Below are 19,649 nucleotides of genomic sequence, written 5' to 3'. Positions count from 1 at the left end.
GGGAGTTGACTTTGATGAAATTTTCTCCCCTGTTGTGAAGATGTCTTCTATTCGTGTGGTTCTAGGCTTAGCTGCAAGTCTAGATTTAGAGGTTGAGCAGATGGATGTCAAGACTGCTTTTTTTCATGGTGATTTAGATGAGGAGATTTATATGGAGCAACCTGAGGGTTTTGTAACTAAGGGAAAAAGAAATTATGTCTGCAAATTGAAAAAGAGCCTGTATGGATTGAAACAAGCTCCAAGGCAATGGTATTTGAAGTTTGAATCTATCATAGAAGAACAAGGGTACAAGAAAACTTCTTCAGACCACTGTGTATTCTTCCAAAAGTTCTCTGATGATGATTTTATTATTTTATTGCTTTATGTGGATGATATGCTTATTGTTGGCAAGAATAAATCTAGAATTGCAGTCCTTAAGAAGCAGTTGAGCAAATCATTTGCGATGAAGGACTTGGGGCCGACAAATAAAATCTTGGGCATTCAAATCCACCGACACAGAGATAGAAAGGAGTTATTTCTGTCCCAAAAGCAATACATTGAGAAGGTACTCAAGAGATTTAATATGACAGATGCAAAAGTGGTTAGTACTCCTCTTGCTAAACACTTCAAATTGAGTATTAGTCAGAGTCCATCTACTGATGAAGAGAAAAAGGAGATGTCTCGTATTCCTTACTCTTCTGTCGTTGGTAGCTTGATGTATGCTATGGTTTGCACTAGACCAGATATTGCACATGCCGTTGGTACTGTTAGTAGATTCCTTTCTAATCATGGAAAAGAACATTGGGATGCAGTAAAATAGATATTAAGGTATTTGAAAGGTACTGCAGATTTGAAGTTGTGCTTTGGCAATGGCAAGCTTGAACTTGTTTGTTACACAGACTCTGATTTAGGAGGCAATCTTGATAATTCAAGATCCACTTCCTCTTATTTGATCGCTTTTGCAGAGGGGGTTGTTTCTTGGCAATCTAGATTACAGAAGTGCATAACTTTATCCACCACAGAAGCCGAATATATTATTGTCACAGAAGGTGCCAAAGAACTATTATGGATGAAGGAGTTAATTAATGATCTTGGCTTTGAACAGCTAGGGTACATCTTATTTTGTGATAATCAGAGTGCTATCTATCTCACCAAGCACTCCACTTTTAATTCTAAGACTAAACATATAAATAGAAAGTATCATTGGATAAGAATAGTTGTTGAAGAGAAATTATTTGAGGTTGAGAAGATACACACTGTTGAAAATCCTTCGGATATGCTGACAAAGGTGATGGTTGCAGATAAACATGAATTTTGTAGAAAATTGGCAGGCATGAAGCCTGTCAATAGTTCCTCTACTTAAAGACACATTTGGCCCCTTGGCTGGAGGGGGAGTTTTTTGGGCTCATGCCCATGTTGTCCAGCCAAAGGCTCAATGACCTAATCCTATTCTCTTTTGGTTTTCATTCCTATTTGGAATTGGATACGGTTTATTCCTATTTTGAGTGGGTTTTGGCTTTAAGAGAAAGCACCACTCATGATCTATAAATAGGACAACCTTGGAGAATTATTCTATGCTCATTGACACAAGTCTCTAAAAGAATTAAGCACATAAGAGTGGTTTTTGAGAGAGCTTTCGTCAAGAGAGAAGAGAGAAGAAAAATATTTGTTTTGCTGCAGATTTTTATTCCGAACAGCCAACATTCAAATCACTTTTTTGATTTGTTAACCGTTGGATCGGGCTGAAATTTTTACTGAGTGTTCGTAACATCTTGTTCTTGGATTTTAATGGTGGAGATCGGATTTGGAGGCTGGTAGAATCTGATTTCGAGCCTCGAACAGCAGATTCATTTTTGTGGATTCTCCTTTATCTTCAATTGATTAGTTGTTGCTCTTGTTACAGTTGTTGCTCCGTGTTTGGCACTTATTGTGTATCCAATTTGGAGAACTTTTGTAACCCTCTTATTGTTATAGTGGAGCTTTTTGGATCTTTGGGATCCCGTGGTTTTTACCTTCGATTTGAAGGGTTTTCCTCGTTAAAATTTGATATTCTTTATCTTCTTTATTTTCGGGTTTGTCTCTTCCTCGTCATAACACACAATCTATGAAGGGGTAAAATTCAAGAGACAATTGTGACGATGATTTTCTTCAAAGGAAGTTTTCTCAACAACATGAAAACACTCAAAACTTTTGGAAAATCCATGCAGTTTAACAGAAACCTCTCAACTTCTTCTTCTTCTTCTTCTTTTTTATTTAAACCCATGCAACAATTACACAACAATTCTCATACCATAATCCCTTTAACTATGTCCTCCAATTTCCACAACTTCAGCACTGATATTAATTACAAACTCCGGACACCCATAAACTTCGACATCCACTTTGTTCCCCAACAGACAGCCTGTGTAATCGAACGCTTAGGTCAGTATACGACAACACTGAATCTAGGACTTAATTATTTGATCCCATTCGTCGATAAGGTCCAATACGTACACTCGTTAAAGGAGCAGACGATTCTGATATCAAAATTACACTTGATAAGACTTTTGAAGAACACGTTGAGTTGAATAGAAACATACTTAAGGCTATTAATGACCGGCCATTACGTACTGATTGGGGAATTGAGTGTTTAAGGTATGAGATCAAAGATATAACACCACCAAAAGGTGTTAAAGTTGTTATGGAAAAGCAAGCTGAAGTAGAGAGGAAGAAAAGGGCTCAAGTACTAGTTTCTAAAGGGCAACGACAAGCGGATGTTAATGTTGCATATGGGAAGAAAATGGTTGTGATATTGGAATCTGAAGATGCTAAAAAAGATCAAGTAAATAGGGCTAAAGGTGAAGCTGATGCGATTTTCGCTAATGCTCAAGCAACGGCACGAGCAATTTCTGAGGTGTCAAGAGCAATTCTTGAAAATGGAGGTGCTGATGCTACTAGTTTGAGGATTGCTGAGCAGTATGTTGAAGTGTTTGAGAAGATAAATAAGGTGGGAACTGTATTGTTGATTCCTGAAAATGTTGGTGATACTGCTAGCTTAATTTCTCAAGCAGTTACTATACACAGTAAACTTTCTACCAGGAAGTAGTAGTAGTAGCAGTAGTAGGACTATCAAACGTTTTTTGATTATTGTCAGAAGTATTTCACTGCATTTTAGTAGTATAGGATTTTTTTTATCTCACAAGATCTGATTAGTTTTGAATCTCAGACTACTGCTAGTGATTGTTGTATCAATAAAGATTCTAAACAAATAAAAGGGCAGCCTGATGCACTAAGCTCTCGTTATGCGCGGAACCCGGGAAAGGCCAGATCACAAAGGTCTATTGTATGCAGTCTTACCTTGCATTTATGCAAGAGGCCTTTTCCACGGCTAGAATCTCATGACCTCCTGGTCACATGGCAGAAACTTTACCAGTTATACCAATGCTCCCCTCTAAACAAATATGTTTGGTAAATAATTCCAATTACTATATTTGCCTTTCCAATGAAACAGAGTAGTTTTCTATTTTCTCTTTATTCTTCTGCATGATTTGGAAGAATAGAGAGAAAACCAGAGCCTCATTCGCTTTTTCCTCTTAGTCTCAAGATGCTATGTTGTTCTTAGGCTAAACTAGCTAGAAGAATTGGCAAAAGAATAAGGCTAATATATCAAGATAAAATCTCCAACGCAGTTAACACATAATCAGAGTTACATGTGTTGCGGAAGCCAAATGTATATAGTGTGAATGAGTCACAACTACTATACCAAAAATTATGACAACCACCAAATAATAAATAAGACAATAAAACAACAATAAAAGGAACACTAGAATTTACGAGGTTCGGCCAATTTTGCCTACTTTCTCGAACACAACCAATATTTTATTCCAATCCAAAAATACGAGTGAAATAATACTAAAGAGAGAAGATACAAATGCCTTAAGAAGATAAGAAGGCAAATGAGAGGTGTGTTTAAATCCTAAACATTAGGCCTTCTTTTATAGGGTGAAATTCTCCCCCAAATTAAGTCCTCCACTGATGTGGGATAGTTTGCCATATTCAACAAATCTCCACCTTGGCAAAATTCCACATCTTCAATTTTTTCTCGATAACAAATTTTGGTTGTGTCTTCATCTTCAATATTCAGTGTTCAACAATGTTGATCAAATCCAAACAATGTTGAAACTTGACCGCAGTCACCACTTTTTTCAGGATATTCAGTGATCAAATCCACTTTCTTCAATATTAGCAGGATTCTCCGTAGTATGAATTTTCTTCACCGTGACTCCACCTTCTTCTATAGTTTCTCGTACGAAATGATATCGAACATCAATGTGCTTCGTCCTTGTATGATAAACTTGGTTCTTCGCTAATTGAATAACATTTTAACTATCACAAAAAATTGTGATACTTTTTTGTCCAATGCCAAACTCTTTTAGCAACCCCTGAAGCCAAATTGCCTCCTTCACAACCTCTGTAATAGTCATGTACTCTGACTCTGTTGTAGACAAAGCAACTATTGACTGCAAAGTAGACTTCCATCTAACTGATGCCTTTGCAAAAGTAAACACATAACCAGTACTCTCTTCAAATATTCCTTTTGAGATATGAACGTCTATCTCTTATTATCTTCATGCCAAGAATTTTCTTTGACTCACCTAGATCCTTCATCTCGAACTTCTTCTTCAGTTGAATCTTCAACTTATCAATTTCTTCCGAATTCTTGGAAGCTATCAACATATCATCAACATATAGGAGAAGATATACAAAGGAACCATCTTCAAGCTTGCGCAAATACACAAAATGATCGTATTTGCTTCTCTTGTACCCTTGCTACAACATAAACTTATCAAATCGCTTGTACCATTATCTAGAAGATTGTTTCAATCCGTACAATAATTTTTCAAGTTTGCATACCATATTTCCTTTTCCAACAACTTTGAATCTTTCTGGCTGAGTCATGTAGATTTCCTCCTCCAAGTTTCCATGTAAAAATGCAGTTTATACATCCATCTGAACTAGTTCCAAATCCAACTATGCTACCAAAACCAACATAATTTTAATGGAGGAATGTTTTACAACTGGAGAAAATATTTCATTGTAATCAATTCCCTTCTTTTGAGCATATTTTTTGGCCACCAATCTTGCTTTGTAGCGAACATTTTCTTGGTTAGGAAATCCTTCTTTCTTTGCAAATACCCATTTGCACCCAATTGCTTTCTTCCCTTCGGGAGATTGGGCAGTCTCCATGTATGATTCTGATGAAGGAACTGTATTTCATCATTCATAGCAATCCTCCACTTATCTTCTTCTGAACTTTGGATAGTGTCTTTATAAGTGGTAGGAACATCATCAGCTACAATTGAGGTGGCACAAGCAACCGTCGCTATAAGACGAACAGGTTTTGTTATTGTCCTTTTTGGCCTGTTAGTTGCAATTGATTCAAGTTGTTGTTGAGGTTCCTGAGTTGGAATCTCCCTCTCTTCTGGCTCTTCTTCCAGAGGATAATCTTCATTTGTTTCATCCTCTGCTTCTTGTGTAGGAAAAATAAATTTTTCCTCAAACTCCACCTGCTTAGAAGCACCCTCATTTTGTTTGGTATCTTCTGTTACCTTATTTACCATAGCAGATTCATCAAAGGTAACATCCATGCTGAATATTACTTTCTTTGTCATAGGACACCATAAGCGATATCCTTTGACTCCAGAAGTAATCCCCATAAAAATAGCCTTCTTTGCCCTTGGATCCAATTTTGACGTTGTCACATGATAATATGCAGTTGAGTCAAACACGTGCAAAGAGTCATAATCTACAGCAGGTTTTTCGTACCATTTTTCAAATGGTGTCTTGCCATCAATAGCAGCAGATAGTAAACGATTAATGAGGTGGCATGCATATGTAATTACCTCAGCCCAAAATTCTTTGTCCAAGCCAGCATTGAACAACATACACCGTACCTTCTCCAGTAAGGTCCGGTTTATACGTTCTACCATTCCATTCTGTTATGGTGTATGTCTGACAGTGAAGTGTCGGATGATGCCATCATTTTCACAGACCTTATTGAAATGATCATTTTTGTATTCACCTCCATTGTCCGTGCGAATACACTTGATCTTCCAGCCTGTTTGATTCTCCACCATCGTCTTCCATTTGAGAAAAATTTCCAATACTTCATCTTTGCTCTTCATTGTATACACCCACACTCTTCGAAAAAAATCATCAACAAAGGTTACAAAATAGTGCTTTCCACCCAATGAATGTGTTTTGGAAGGACCCCAAACATCAGAGTGTACATAATCCAAAATGTCTTTAGTATTATGGATCGATGTACCAAACTAAACCCTTGTCTGTTTCCCTTTGACACAATGCTCGCAAAACTCCAAGTTGCAAACCTTTACTCCCTTTAACAATCCTTGATCTGATAGAGTTTTCAAGGATTTCCTCCAGCATGTCCCAAGCGCATATGCCATAGCCTGGTTGCTTCTGCCTCTTTTTCGTCATTGGATGTTACTGCCGCTGTCCCAATAACTGTACTACCGCGATAACGGTACATGTTATTGTTTTTCCGATTGGCCTTCATTACCACTAGTGCACCGGAACATACTTTCATTACTCCATTTTCTGCAGTGATTTTGAACCCTTTTGATTCTAGGGCTCCCACAGAGATGAGATTCTTCTTCAAATCCGGTACATATCGAACATCTGTTAATGTTCTGATCATTCCATCATGGTTCTGTAATCGTATTGAACTAATTCCATATGAGGTAAGAGAGATGTTGTCCGCTGTGTGGATGACTCCATATTCTCCTTCTTGAAAATCCACGAACCATTCCCTGTTATGACACATATGATAGCTACAAGCTGAGTCCATCAACCATATGTCTGATGATGTTGATGACTCTGTTGTAACTAATGAGAAGTTTGAATCATCACAATCAGCTATATTTGAATCCATAATAGCCTTTCCATTGTTATGTTTGGCCTTATTATCCAACTTCGGACAGTCTTTCTTCCAGTGCCCCTTTTTTCGACAAAAGGCACATTCATCTTTGCTAGGTCTAGATCTTGACTTGGATCTTCCATTCCTTGTCCTCTTTTGATTTTGAGGACGACCCCTCACAACCAGTGTTTCTCCTTCTCCGCCCTTCTGTTTTTCTCCCTTTCTTTGTTCATAGCTGTACAAAGCCGAACAAACTTCTCTGAGAGAAATTTCGTCATTTCCATGGAGTATGAGTAGTTTCAAGGTGTTCGTACTCATCAAAAAGTGACCCCAACAACATCAAGGCCAAGTTACCATCATCAAAAGTTGCATCCATATTTTGCAAAGTTGTGACCAACTTATTGAAACTAGTGATATGTTCATTCATCGTGGTACCAGGAACATAGGTGAAGCGAAACAGTTTCTTCTTCATGTACAATTTATTTTGACTGTATTTCTTCAAAAATTTATCCTCCAGTATTTTCCATAATTTACTTGCAGAAGTTTCCTTTGTGTATGGATATTTCTGCTCTCTAGCAAGGTAGGATCGAATGGTACCGCAAGCAACACGATTGATAATTCTCCAATCTTCTTCTCCAATAACATCTGGTCTTTTTTCTTCAATGGAAAGATCTAGCCCTTGTTGAAAAAGGACATTTAGAACCTCGCCTTGCCACATCCCAAAATGTCCTGACCCGTCAAAAATTTCTACCGCAAATTTTGCATTTGACACAATTCTTGTCATAAGCGAAGATGTCAATGATGATGTATTGTTGACACTTGATGTATATTCTTCTTGTTTATTGTCTCTCATCTTTGACACAAATATTATTTAATAGTTGACGACACAAATCAAGATTATGTCCTTTCTGGTGTGGAAGATCAGACTAAGCTGCAACCACAAAGCATACTTAGACAGAACCTTGACTCAGTTACCAAGATAAATCTTTTCTGATGTGGAAGATCAGACTATGCTGCAACCACAGAGCATACTTAGACAGTACTTTGGCTCTGATACCAATTGTTGCGGAAGACAAATGTATATAGTGTGAATGAGTCACAGCTACTATACCAAAAAATATGACAGCCACCAAATAATAAATAAGACAATAAAGCAACAATAAAAGGAACACCAGAATTTTCGAGGTTCGGCCAATTTTGCCTACTTCCTCGGACACAACCAATATTTTATTCTACTCCAAAATTACAAGTGAAATAATACTAAAGAGAGAAGATACAAATACCTTAAGAAGATAAGAAGGCAAATGAGAGGTGTGTTTAAATCCTAAACATTAGGCCTTTTTTATAGGGTGAAATTCTCCCCCAAATTAAGTCCCAACCGATGTGGGATAGTTTGCCATATTCAACAACATGACCAAAATGCTTGCATCAATAAACTTATAAATAACAATTTTATGAACTCTAAATTGAACACAAAATCTAGGACACTCTGTAAATAACTATTGTGGTACATACCATTTGAACGGGGTGTCGCTCAACACCACTTTATAATATGCTTTTTTCTTATATATGTGCGGATATATGTTTCCTAAAAGACAATTTGTATAATTTCCTAAAATACATTGCTTGAAAATAATACATTATAACTATTAATTTGAGACATGAAGTAAAGTCCTAAACCATATATCATACATAGTCCTAGACACTTACAAGTCGAATTGTGGCAATAGACTGACTGTGTTTGGATAAAATCTTGCATACATCACTGGTTCAACAAAGTCATGACGATCTAGCACGAGCAAACAAGAGTACCCAAACAAGAGTAACCACAAAGGCAACAGCTGGTGTAATAAAATGTTTGCCAATCTGTGGTGGAGAAGCATTAATTTTGGCTGAAGAAGGTGCAGGAGAAGCTGGCGAAGGTTGTTGTTCAACATTTATAGGTAATTTCATTCCATGGAAACAGTAACCTCCACTGCTGATAAAGTAATAAGGTCTTGCCTGAGTTAGCTGATAAACATCTCGCCCACCCCTTGTAATGTTTGTTATAAAGTCATGATCAATGCACTGCTCGTAGTTGGTTTGGTTCACCTCCAGCACGCTGTAAAGATGCTTGTCAAATACAAAATCTGAAATGAAACCCACAATTAGCTTCAAAAAACATTTTAATTCTCAGAAATTGTCTAATTTTACGTCTGTTCTTCAAACATTTGGGAGTTATTAATCAAGCTTATATCTTTTAATGCAGAGGCAGATCCATGATTTAAATTCTATCGGTTCAACCATTAAGGTTTTTAGCATTACACCATTATATTTTTAAAGTTATAGGTTCATATTTACTATTTATTGTAATTTTAATAATTTTTTACACATAAATTTATATTCCGCAATGAAAATACTGGGTTCAGTTGAACCCGATGCTAGAGGGCCGGATCCAACCCTGTGTTAATGAGGAAAATAAAAAAACAGAAGAAACTTTTAAATGTTACTCTCTCCGGTCCAAAATAAGTGATTTTTTGGCTTTTTTCTTGTGGTCCAAAATAAGTGATTTTTCCAGATTTCAAGAATTAATTAATTATTTTTGCCTACATTGCCCTTGAAGTAATTAATGTTGGAGTATGTGTTAGGAGTGTTAATGTGAAGAGATAATAAAGGTTAATATGGTCAATTTCATTACTAATTAATGTTAAAAAGTGAATTTCTTAATATGTGTTAAAACAACCAAAAAATCACTTATTTTGGACTGGGGGAGTAACGTTATAGGTGGACCTATAGTAATAGAAGTGATTCAATTCAATCGACCATTTTCTACCTATATCATTGATATTATAGTCTGTGAAAAATCCTGAAAAGTGGTACTAGTATAATATAAAATTATGTTTTTTGAACCCATAAAACTCAAAACCTTAACCCATAAATTTTAATTTTGAATCCGCCATTAGTTTACATTAAATTCTTCCTCTCAATATTTAAATGCAATTCAAGATGTAATTATTTCGCCTTCCTAACACAAGGAAAATCTTAACTTATGTTCTAATAATACCCTTTTAGTTTTTGAATCTCCAAATTGTAATTTGCAAAATAAATTTCACCTATATTAGATTTTGTGCCAACATTGTCAAACTAGATTTTTTTTTCTTTTGAGACCAGTGAAAGATATCAAACAAAATTATAACGAAGGAGTTTAGCTTCACAATATAATTTTTTTTTCTTTCTACTATCAACTTATAACCTAAAAGATAACGAATAATAACTTTTCATTAAAAATAATATTAATAATCTGAAAAATAAGACAAGTTATTTGTCAAAACATGCTAATATAACATAGTGAAAAAATTCAGTACACTATTATGATATACTCCCTCCGGTCCAAAATAAGTGATTTTTTGGTTAATTTCACACATATTAAGAAATTCATCTTTTAACATTAATTAGTAATGAAATTGACCATATTAATATTTACTATCTCTTTAATAAACACTCCTAACACATACGCCAACATTAATTACTCCAAGGGCAATATAGAAAAAAAATTAATTAATTCTTTAAATCTGAAAAAATCACTTATTTTGGATCATAAGAAAAAAGCCAAAAAAATCACTTATTTCGGACCGAAGGGAGTATAAGTTACATCCAAATAAAATATAATTGAGTTGAGTGTGTGACGAGGAAGCTAAGGTTAAAGGTCACTCACAAAGCCAATCGCCCACGTAAAAATGGCGATGAACAGCCCAATCAGTGTAGTTAACGTTCTGAGTCCAGCCATACTTGCCGCCCACCTTATCGAGTCCACTGGCCACTGACTTTATCATCCCCAATAACATCGTCACCCTTACCAGCAGTATCACGCCCTCTGTTATCATTGTCTCAAATGTTAGGACTAGTTTTCTCTCTTCTTTGGTGGATTGTGAAGCCGGAATTTGATTAAGGGGCAAATAGAAAAGAAAATGACCAATATCTTGGCAAGAGAATGTAGCAACAATATATTGCTATAAACCAATATATATATTTCTCATGTATAGCAGGAGATTTGTGTTAGGAACCTGCACTACTGCATGTTGAAAGTGGGGATACAGACATACAGGACTGCGTGAGTCTACATGCAAACCAAATGAGCAGTTTGATCATTTTCCGGACTGATTAGGGTATATGCACAAGAAATAAATGGGTAAAAAAGTTCCTAGTTGTCTCCTTTTTGATCTGTTCGTCCATTTGGGACTTTTTGAAGCATTTCTCTCTTGTGGCATGTGCCTCACCCTGGTCATTTGTTCATGTTTTTGCATATTTACATCAGATTGTGTAAAACTTTACCACGATTAAGCAATAAGTTAAGGGGATAATGTATATTATTTAGCTACGATTTAGTGATAACCATGATTGTGAAGATATGTGTCATGTATTTATTGATTTGATATTAACAAACGCTATGAATAAATTTGTACCTAATGACTTTCTGAGCTAGTGGTGGAACGACACGCAATGGATAAACTTTGGGATCACCGAAACTTTGAAGTTTGAACTCGTAATATTAAGGTTCGTATTGGGATCCTCTTATTCAATATGCGAAGAGTTCTAACATCTAGGTTTTCTACAATATTCATAAAAGACTTACAAGCTTGACGAGCATCAAAATTCGGGTCTTTACTCCCAAGTCCTAACACAATAAGGTTCTGTGACAGCTTAATTGCCTTGGTTAATAGCAACGACGTATGTGCGCTCAAGATCTCATGAATAATTTCAATCGAAATTGTAATGGAGAACCTAAACTACAGTAATTGGTTTTGATCATATTACTAACATTTTATTAAGACATTACAAATAATTCAAACATTTTCTAGCGCCTCTTCAATTGCACGCCACCCCCCCGGGGGCGGGGGAGGGCCGGTGGGCTCACACACAACCATACGTAGTATATTCGAAACCAGCTGTTAAGACAAGGTAATTTTACTTGTACAAAATCATCAAGTCACATGCCTTGGGGTCCACCATTGGCCTCGCCAGAGAGGATTTGATAATGAATCCATTAACCCAACCCACGCTCCTTATTTCCCTCTTATAGATAGACAGCAAAATGACCAGAATCTATCATGTGAACTCTTATAAAAAAACAAACTTTTTACAACATTGCTGAGGACCACCATGTAAAGATTCACTACATTTGAAAATGAGACCTTTTAAATAAATTTGAAATTTGGATGACTTGGGAAATACTGTATCTCTTTGTAGAGAGAGGGAGGAGGGGGGGGGGGGGGGAGCTGGCTATCGGAATTCGAGCCTCAAACAATCGAGACAGCAACTTACAACAAATTAATGATGGATAAATTGATTAAGAGAGGTACTACAATTAACACGGATTAAGAGACCAATGCATTTCACTCAAGAACAGTAACATGAAAGACCTCCGTGATCCACGCAATCAATTTCTCCGATGAAATATTTGGTACAGTTGTTTATGTAAAACATAAATAAACAAATTTTCAAATGAACCCCACCAATTTGATCTGAAATAAAAAATTGATTTTCAGGTCAAATGATGATGGCAGTAGCGAAAAGAAAAATGGTAACTTTCAAGAAAAAAGAAAATACAAACACACGCAAGACAAAGCTAAAACACTTTCTTGACATTTTGGTTTAACTAATTGTCTTAACCATCCAACGTTTTTGGACAATTGACCATCCTACCAGAGTAGAAGAAATGCATTCCACACAGCAGAAGTTGCAAAAAGAGCTGGTATCAGTATTTGCCCTGTAAAAGAGGTGAGCACATTTGTCGAACCGCTACGTACTGGAGCAGCTTTTGGTGGTGGAGGTGCTTTTTCCACATGAATAGCCACTTTCATGCCTCCGTAGCATAATCCTCCACTACTAGCGAAATAGTAGGTCTTCGTCACATTAAGTGGAACCACGTCCCTTCCTGCTCCAGTGGTGTAATTGTGGAGAGGGTGATCTGTAATGCAGTTCTCGTAGTTGGTCTTGTTTAGCTCAAGCACACTCGCCTGGTTCCTGTCATACACAAAATCTGGGATAGCAGAGAAAGAGTTAATGAACAGCAATGAGTAGCTGCAGATATCTCTGTATTCGAGAAAACAAAGTTTCATATGCATATGGCATGACTATGTAGATAGTCATTGGTGCTAACTTGTAATGTGTCTTGCAGTTAATTATGCAACGAGATAAACATAGAACTCAGCAAACACCATACATGTATATGCATAAATACATACATGTATATGCATAAATACATATATGTATATAGTTGAAGCTGTTTCAAAGCGACACGAGAAGTATTGTGACTTGCCAAATTACACGTTACTTGCCAAATTAGATTAGGAAACTTCGTGTGCTTGTCCAGAATTAGCTGGTAACCAACAATGTCACAAACAACTTTGTCCCTACAAACAACTGGATGATTCTGGACAGGATCAGGCATGAGGGTGACATCTAAGCATGTGGCTGGAATTATTGTCTTGTCCACTGACATATTCCTCTCTAGATTTAGAGGTAATGTCCTACCACCCTCCTCATACCCCACTAGTGGGATTTTACTGGGGTCGTTGTTGTTGTCCTACCAAAACTCATTATCTCAAGCACTTAATTGTTGTAAATTGGCTTAAAAAATTAAAATGTGAGCATCAGTAGTTACTTGAACCTCACAACCAACCAAGACAGTTAGACTGAAGCTTGAGTATAAAGATTGAATTTTACAGACATCTAATGCTCAAAACAAGTTTTCAACGCTATGGCTTGCACAACAACCTATCTGTATGTGCTAATGCAATTTAGAAAAGAGAAAAAGTTTGAGATCAGAGGTGAAGTTGCTAAGCTATCTCAACAGTTACACAAAACCAAGGATATCAAAAACCACGAGTCGAATGGGAATTCTAATGATATTGCAACTATATCAAAGAATACCAAGTAACTTGAGCTGGATGCTTTCTTTAATTGCAAAACTGTAGGGATATCGTGCAATTTAGATTCTAAACTAACCCCACTAAAGAAAGGGCAACAGCAATACAATTAAAACACCATTGTCTCTATGATAAATACAGTGCTTATAGCGGAAGAAGCTGCGTTATCCAGTGCCAATAACAGTTACAAAAAAGGAAAGCTTCAAAATTTCTCAGAGAATGCCCAGCTGGAAACTCTTATCATTCAAATTAGGTTTAAAAAAGAGAGTAAAAGGCATTCAAAATGCGAGCTAAAACCGTAGATCTGAACGACAAAAGAGGTTGCTAATTCTTCTTAGGGTAACAACTAACAAATAATACACCGAGAAAATAAGCGTAATAGGGGTAAAAGTTAAAGAGCTTCAAGAGAAAAGTAAAGGTCCAAGCTCCAATTGGAGAAACAAAATTCTCATCATAAAATTACTAAAAACAGAAATTTATACTAAATTCGAACCAAAGAAGCACTTCCTATATTTAAAAAGATCCACCTCTAGCTCTACTAATTGCTAATTAAGGAAAAATTATTAGAAGCGAGCTAAGAACAAAGATATAAGAAAAAGGAGCTAAAAAAGGAGTAGATCCAAGGGAAAAAAGTGCATACAAAGCCAGTCGCCGTTGTAGAAATGTTTGTCCTTCGCCCAATTAGTGTAATTGACATTGCTAGTCCAACCCATTCTCGATCCCACAATGTAACGAACCGAGTAGACTTCGGGTAACATCACCAACAAGGCGCAAGTTAGCAGCACCGCCATTGTCGGCCAACCGAAGCTCCTCCTTCCCACCACCTCCATTTCTACAGTAGTATTCGCACTCTCTAGAGTTTATTAGCTAAGCTGTATTTTTAAGTGTCTTTTTGGGAAATATTGAAGACTTTATTTATAGTGGAAAGTAGAAATTCACTGTAACTGTAAAATGTAAATCTCTATTTAACTGTCGTATAGGTTTATCTTATTTATCTTTTAGTAATAAAATAATACTATAAGAGAACATGGGATTAATTAATGAAGTGGAGTAACAATATACAAAGTCCAAGGCAATGTTCAAACTTACAGCTCATTTGTTAGTGGAATCCGTAGGATACGCCTTACTTTCTACCTTCCAACTGCATGTTATCCATTATTACTAAACCCTTTAAATAAAAATTTGAACCGTTTATCCCAGCCACAACAATATATCTAGTATTATTCGTATTCTCAGGTCTGGAGAGGCTAGTATGTACGCAAATTTTACCCTTGTCTTGTAAGGATAGAGAGGTTGTTTCTAATAGACCCTCAGGAAAGTATAAGCACCACATTAATAAAAATATAGACAAGAAATGACAGTACCAAAAAGTCATATAAAGCAGAATAAAAACAACAAGATAGTAAGAAGATCAACAATGAAAGAAAACAACGGATAGTCATAAAATCTACTACCAACGAACCGTGTACCCCACATTTATACAAATAAGGTCGATTAAACATTAATTGCGAGTTGCGACCAAGTTTAAAGGATAGCTCGCTACATAAAATATCCCGCATTTACGTAAGATACACGAAGAAAGACCGCACCCCAAGCTTGAGATATCAAAATTAAAAAGTGAATAACTAGCTTGTTGCAATAATAAGTTACCGTATTTTTGAACATATAAACTACCGGTAGATGAAATTAAATAAAAAAAATAGATAACTAACTTGTTGCAATAATAAGTTACTGTACTGAATATATAAACGGGAAAATTACGTGACACATTAAATATTTACATTGTACTTATCATCCTTTGTATACACCCTTGTATTTCAACTTGGTTACAGTTGATATATATCGTATTCATTGCACGAATGAATATAATTGCGTGAACGAATACAGTTGATACATGTATTCGTTGCGCAAACGAATACAGTTGACACATGTTGTATTCATTGCGCGTTTGACTACAAGTGATACAACATAGTAACAATTGAACAGTAGCTACAAAGGATAATTAGACAAACTATAGTTATTAGGCTCTAAATTATAGTGATTTATGAAAAATTCTCAATATAAACTAGCAATAGATGAAATAAATGGAAAATGGATAACTAGCTTGTCGCAAATAATAAGTTACCGTACTATACATATGAACTATCGGTAGATGAAATTAAATCATAGTTAATTTGGGAAGATGCGCTTAGTAGAATGGAGTCACTTCTCTTAACAAATTTTAGCTGTGTGGCTTATGAAAGATTTTAAGAAATTTATTTAAATTTTCAAAGTTGTTGGAGACAAGTTGGGCGCACGAGCACCAGCAAAGGAAAGCAACCTGGACGAGCGCGAGCAAAGGGCGGTGGGAAGCGGTGCGTGAGCTTGCAAGTACATCGAGGGCTGCAAATCAACACAGGTTTGGTTCTCGGGAATTGGTACCTCTCGTTCTACTGTTTTCCTTTTGGTGTTAGCTAAATTGATGTTATTTTAGTTCACAATAGTTAGATCATTCAATAGGTGTACCGGTAGTCACTTGTTTCCTTCTAGTTTGATTCGTTGTCTGTTGTGCACTAGCGAGTCTTCTGTAGATTAGTCGTAGGTGTAGTGGCAGCAGTCTGGGATGATAGATTAAAGGCATGTCCTCAGGTGGGGCAGAGTGTGGGGCAAAGAGTGGGGCCGGGGTCAGGGGGTGGGTCGGGAGGCAGGGGAGGTAGAGGGGGCAAATGAGCCTATAGGTTGAGAATCGGGTCATGGAACATAGGTTCGCTAACGAGTAAGTCTATAGAGTTGGCGAAGATCCTTCAGATGAGGAAGATTAATATAGCGTGTGTCCAGGAGACTAGGTGGGTCGGATCGAGGGCGAGAAATGCGGATGGGTATAAGTTGTGGTACTCTGGAGTCGTGGGGGGTAAGAATGGAGTGGGTATCCTGGTAGATAGCCATCTTAGGGAGTCGGTGGCAGAGGTCAGGCGTGTGAATGATAGACTAATGACTATTAAATTGGTGGTGGGTGAGTGTACTTTAAACGTCGTTAGCGCGTACGCACTGCAAGTAGGTTGTGATGAGGAGATTAAAAGGCGCTTTTGGGAAGGGTTGGATGACATTATTCGTAGTATTCCGCCTTCCGAGAGGTTATTCATAGGAGGGGATTTCAATGGTCATATTGGGTCGTCTGCAGGTGGTTATACTGAGGTGCATGGCGGCTTTCGTTTCGGGGAACGGAACGGAGAGGGCACCTCACTGCTGGATTTTGCCAAGGCATTCGATCTAGTGATTGCAAACTCGAGTTTTCCGAAGCGGGAGGAGCATTTGGTTACTTACCAAATTTCGGGGGCGAAGACTCAAATTGACTATCTCCTCCTCAGGAGATGCGACAGAAGGTTGTGCGAGGATTGCAAAGTTATCCCAGGTGAGACCCTTGCAACACAACATAGGCTTTTGGTGATGGACATTAGTATTATGATAAGAAGGAAGCAGAGGTTAGTACGAGGCCGCCCGAGGATTAGGTGGGGCGCCTTGACTAAGGTTTCAGCCCAAGAGTTGGAAGGATGGTTGCCGACAATGGGAGCTTGGAGAAGTAGTGGGGACGCAAACACTATGTGGTCGACGACGCAGACTATATAAGGAAGGCGGCGAGAGAGGTGTTAGGGGTATCTTCAGGCCGCACCGGTGGCCACAAAGGAGACTGGTGGTGGAATGCAGTTGTACAAGGTAAAGTGGAAGCGAAGAAGGTGGCTTACCTGCGGTTAGTGGGGAGCACTGGCGAGGAGGAGAAGAGAGCGAACATTGCGAGATATAAGGTAGCTAGGAAGGAGGCAAAGATGGCAGTGACGGAGGCTAAGACGGCAACTTTTGCTCGTTTGTATGAGGAACTAGGGAACAAAGACGGGGAGAAGAAGTTACTCTGACTCGCTAAGGTGAGAGAGAGGACGACTCAAGCTCTGGACCAAGTGATGTGCATAAAAGATGATGACGGCAAAGTTTTGTTGGGGGATGACCAGATTAAGAGGAGATGGCAGACCTACTTTCATAAACTTCTAAATGAGGAAGGGGATCAGGATATTTTACTAGGTGAATTGAGGAATGCCGACAGCCCCCATGAACTAAATGATTGTAGGGACATTGAGGTCGATGAGGTCATGGAGGCAATAAGTAAGATGAGAAGGGGCAGAGCTACCGGACCAGATGAAATTCCGGTTGAGCTTTGGAGGTGTGTGGGTAGAGCAGGCTTGGAATGGCTTACTAAGTTGCTTAATGTTATATTCAAGACTAATAGGATTCCCGAAGAGTGGAGGTGGAGTACAATGGTCCCGTTGTATAAGAACAAAGGCGATATCCAGATCTGTAACAACTATAGGGGTATTAAATTACTAAGTCATACCATGAAAAGTCTGGGAGAGAGTGGTAGAAATAAGAGTGCGAAGGACGGTGTCTATTTCAGACAACCAGTTCGGGTTCATGTCGGGGCGATCTACTATAGAAGCTATCCATCTTATTAGGAGGATGGTGGAACAATACAAGGATAAGAAGAAGGATCTCCACATGGTGTTTATCGATCTAGAGAAAGCGTACGACAGGGTTCCTAGGGAGGTCTTATGGAGATGCTTAGAGGCTAAAGGAGTCCCGGTTGCCTACATTAGGGCGATTAAGGACATGTATGATGGAGCTAAGACTCGGGTTAGGACAGCAGGAGGCGATTCCGATTATTTTCCGGTTATTACGGGGTTGCACCAAGGGTCTGCGTTCAGCCCTTTCCTATTTGCCCTGGTGATGGATGTTATAACGTATCATATTCAAGGGGAGGTGCCATGGTGCATGCTATTTGCTGATGACATAGTCCTAATCGACGAGACACGACGCGGCGTCAGCGAGAGGTTAGAGGTTTGGAGACATGCCCTTGAGTCCAAAGGTTTCAGGTTGAGCAGGACGAAGACGGAATACCTTGAGTGAAAATTTGGGGCAGAGCCGACGGAAGCGGGAGTGGAAGTGAGGCTTGATTCTCAAGTCATCCCTAAGAGGGGTAGTTTCAAGTACCTGGGGTCGTTTATTCAGGGGACCGGGGAGATCGACGAGGATGTCACACACCGTATAGGGGTGGGGTGGATGAAATGGAGGTTAGCGGCGGGAGTCCTGTGTGACAAGAAAGTGCCACCGTTACTGAAAGGTAAATTTTATAGGGCAGTGGTTAGGCCTGCTATGTTGTATGGGACCGAGTGTTGGCCGGTGAAGATCTCACACATTCAGAGGATGAAAGTTGCAGAGATGAGGATGTTGAGGTGGATGTGCGGGCATACAAGGAAGGATAAGATTAGAAATGAAGATATTCGAGAGAAGGTGGGTGTGACCCCCATGGAGGACAAGATGCGGGAAGCAAGACTCAGATGGTTCGGGCACATTCAGAGGAGGAACACTGATGCACCGGTGAGAAGGTGTGAGCGACTAGCTGTGGTGAGTACGAGGAGAGGTAGAGGGAGACCTAAGAAGTATTGGGGAGAGGTGATCAGGCAGGATATGACGCGACGTAGGATTACTGAGGACATGGCCCTAAACAGGGAATTATGGAGATCGAGCATTAAGGTTGTAGGTTAGGGGAAATTGTGATTTTTTTTTTTTTACAGCGCACTAGAGTGAGACTAGTCAGTTAGGAATTAGTCTTAGGATGCTATTGATCAGCTACTGATGATGGGCTTTATCTGTTGTTTATTAGTATACCTTACATCTTTCTCGTATTTCCTATATATCTTATATTGCTGTTACTTTGTTATTTTATGGTATTTATGTTATGTTATGGATTTTATGGTATTTTATGTTATTTTATTATGAGTCTATTGATAGTACTAATATAGTGTCTCTTGTTGCCTTCT

At 38.1% G+C, this 19,649-nt stretch overlaps 2 protein-coding genes and 1 pseudogene across 2 annotated transcripts; 1 reads left to right on the top strand and 2 right to left on the bottom strand.

Moving 5' to 3' along the window:
* The first annotated feature begins 2,285 nt into the window (after window positions 1–2,285).
* LOC107762832 (uncharacterized) lies at window positions 2,286–3,064 on the top strand (annotated as a pseudogene).
* A 5,411-nt stretch (window positions 3,065–8,475) lies between these two features.
* LOC107762837 (early nodulin-like protein 20) lies at window positions 8,476–11,261 on the bottom strand. The gene is made up of 2 exons (XM_016581235.2): window positions 10,590–11,261; window positions 8,476–9,024 (listed from the first exon to the last, which is right to left on the bottom strand). Exons 1-2 carry the CDS (start codon window positions 10,756–10,758, stop codon window positions 8,675–8,677), a joined length of 519 nt encoding a protein of 172 aa, XP_016436721.1. The 5' UTR covers window positions 10,759–11,261; the 3' UTR covers window positions 8,476–8,674.
* Window positions 11,262–12,300: 1,039 nt separating this feature from the next.
* Window positions 12,301–14,921, bottom strand: LOC107762834 (early nodulin-like protein 17). The gene is made up of 2 exons (XM_016581231.2): window positions 14,444–14,921; window positions 12,301–12,914 (listed from the first exon to the last, which is right to left on the bottom strand). The coding sequence occupies exons 1-2, from the start codon at window positions 14,631–14,633 to the stop codon at window positions 12,574–12,576; spliced, it is 531 nt and encodes a 176-aa protein (XP_016436717.1). The 5' UTR covers window positions 14,634–14,921; the 3' UTR covers window positions 12,301–12,573.
* Between the last annotated feature and the right edge of the window lie 4,728 nt (window positions 14,922–19,649).

Source organism: Nicotiana tabacum, chromosome 3 (genome assembly GCF_000715075.1).
Source record: "Nicotiana tabacum cultivar K326 chromosome 3, ASM71507v2, whole genome shotgun sequence".
In the NCBI taxonomy this organism is placed as follows: domain Eukaryota; kingdom Viridiplantae; phylum Streptophyta; class Magnoliopsida; order Solanales; family Solanaceae; genus Nicotiana; species Nicotiana tabacum.
Note: the sequence above shows the minus strand (reverse complement) of the source record. Positions and strands in the feature narration are given on the sequence as shown.

What these genes read in the sequence shown, in the direction of transcription:
- LOC107762834 (XM_016581231.2), bottom strand. Translation starts at nt 14,633, where the DNA reads ATGGAGGTGGTGGGAAGGAGGAGCTTCGGTTGGCCGACAATGGCGGTG. An exon ending in CTACAACGGCGACTGGCTTT is followed by an intron (nt 12,915 to 14,443) that starts GTATGCACTTTT and finishes CTGCTATCCCAG; the next exon opens with ATTTTGTGTATGACAGGAAC.
- LOC107762837 (XM_016581235.2), bottom strand. Translation starts at nt 10,758, where the DNA reads ATGATAACAGAGGGCGTGATACTGCTGGTAAGGGTGACGATGTTATTG. An exon ending in TTACGTGGGCGATTGGCTTT is followed by an intron (nt 9,025 to 10,589) that starts GTGAGTGACCTT and finishes GTTTCATTTCAG; the next exon opens with ATTTTGTATTTGACAAGCAT.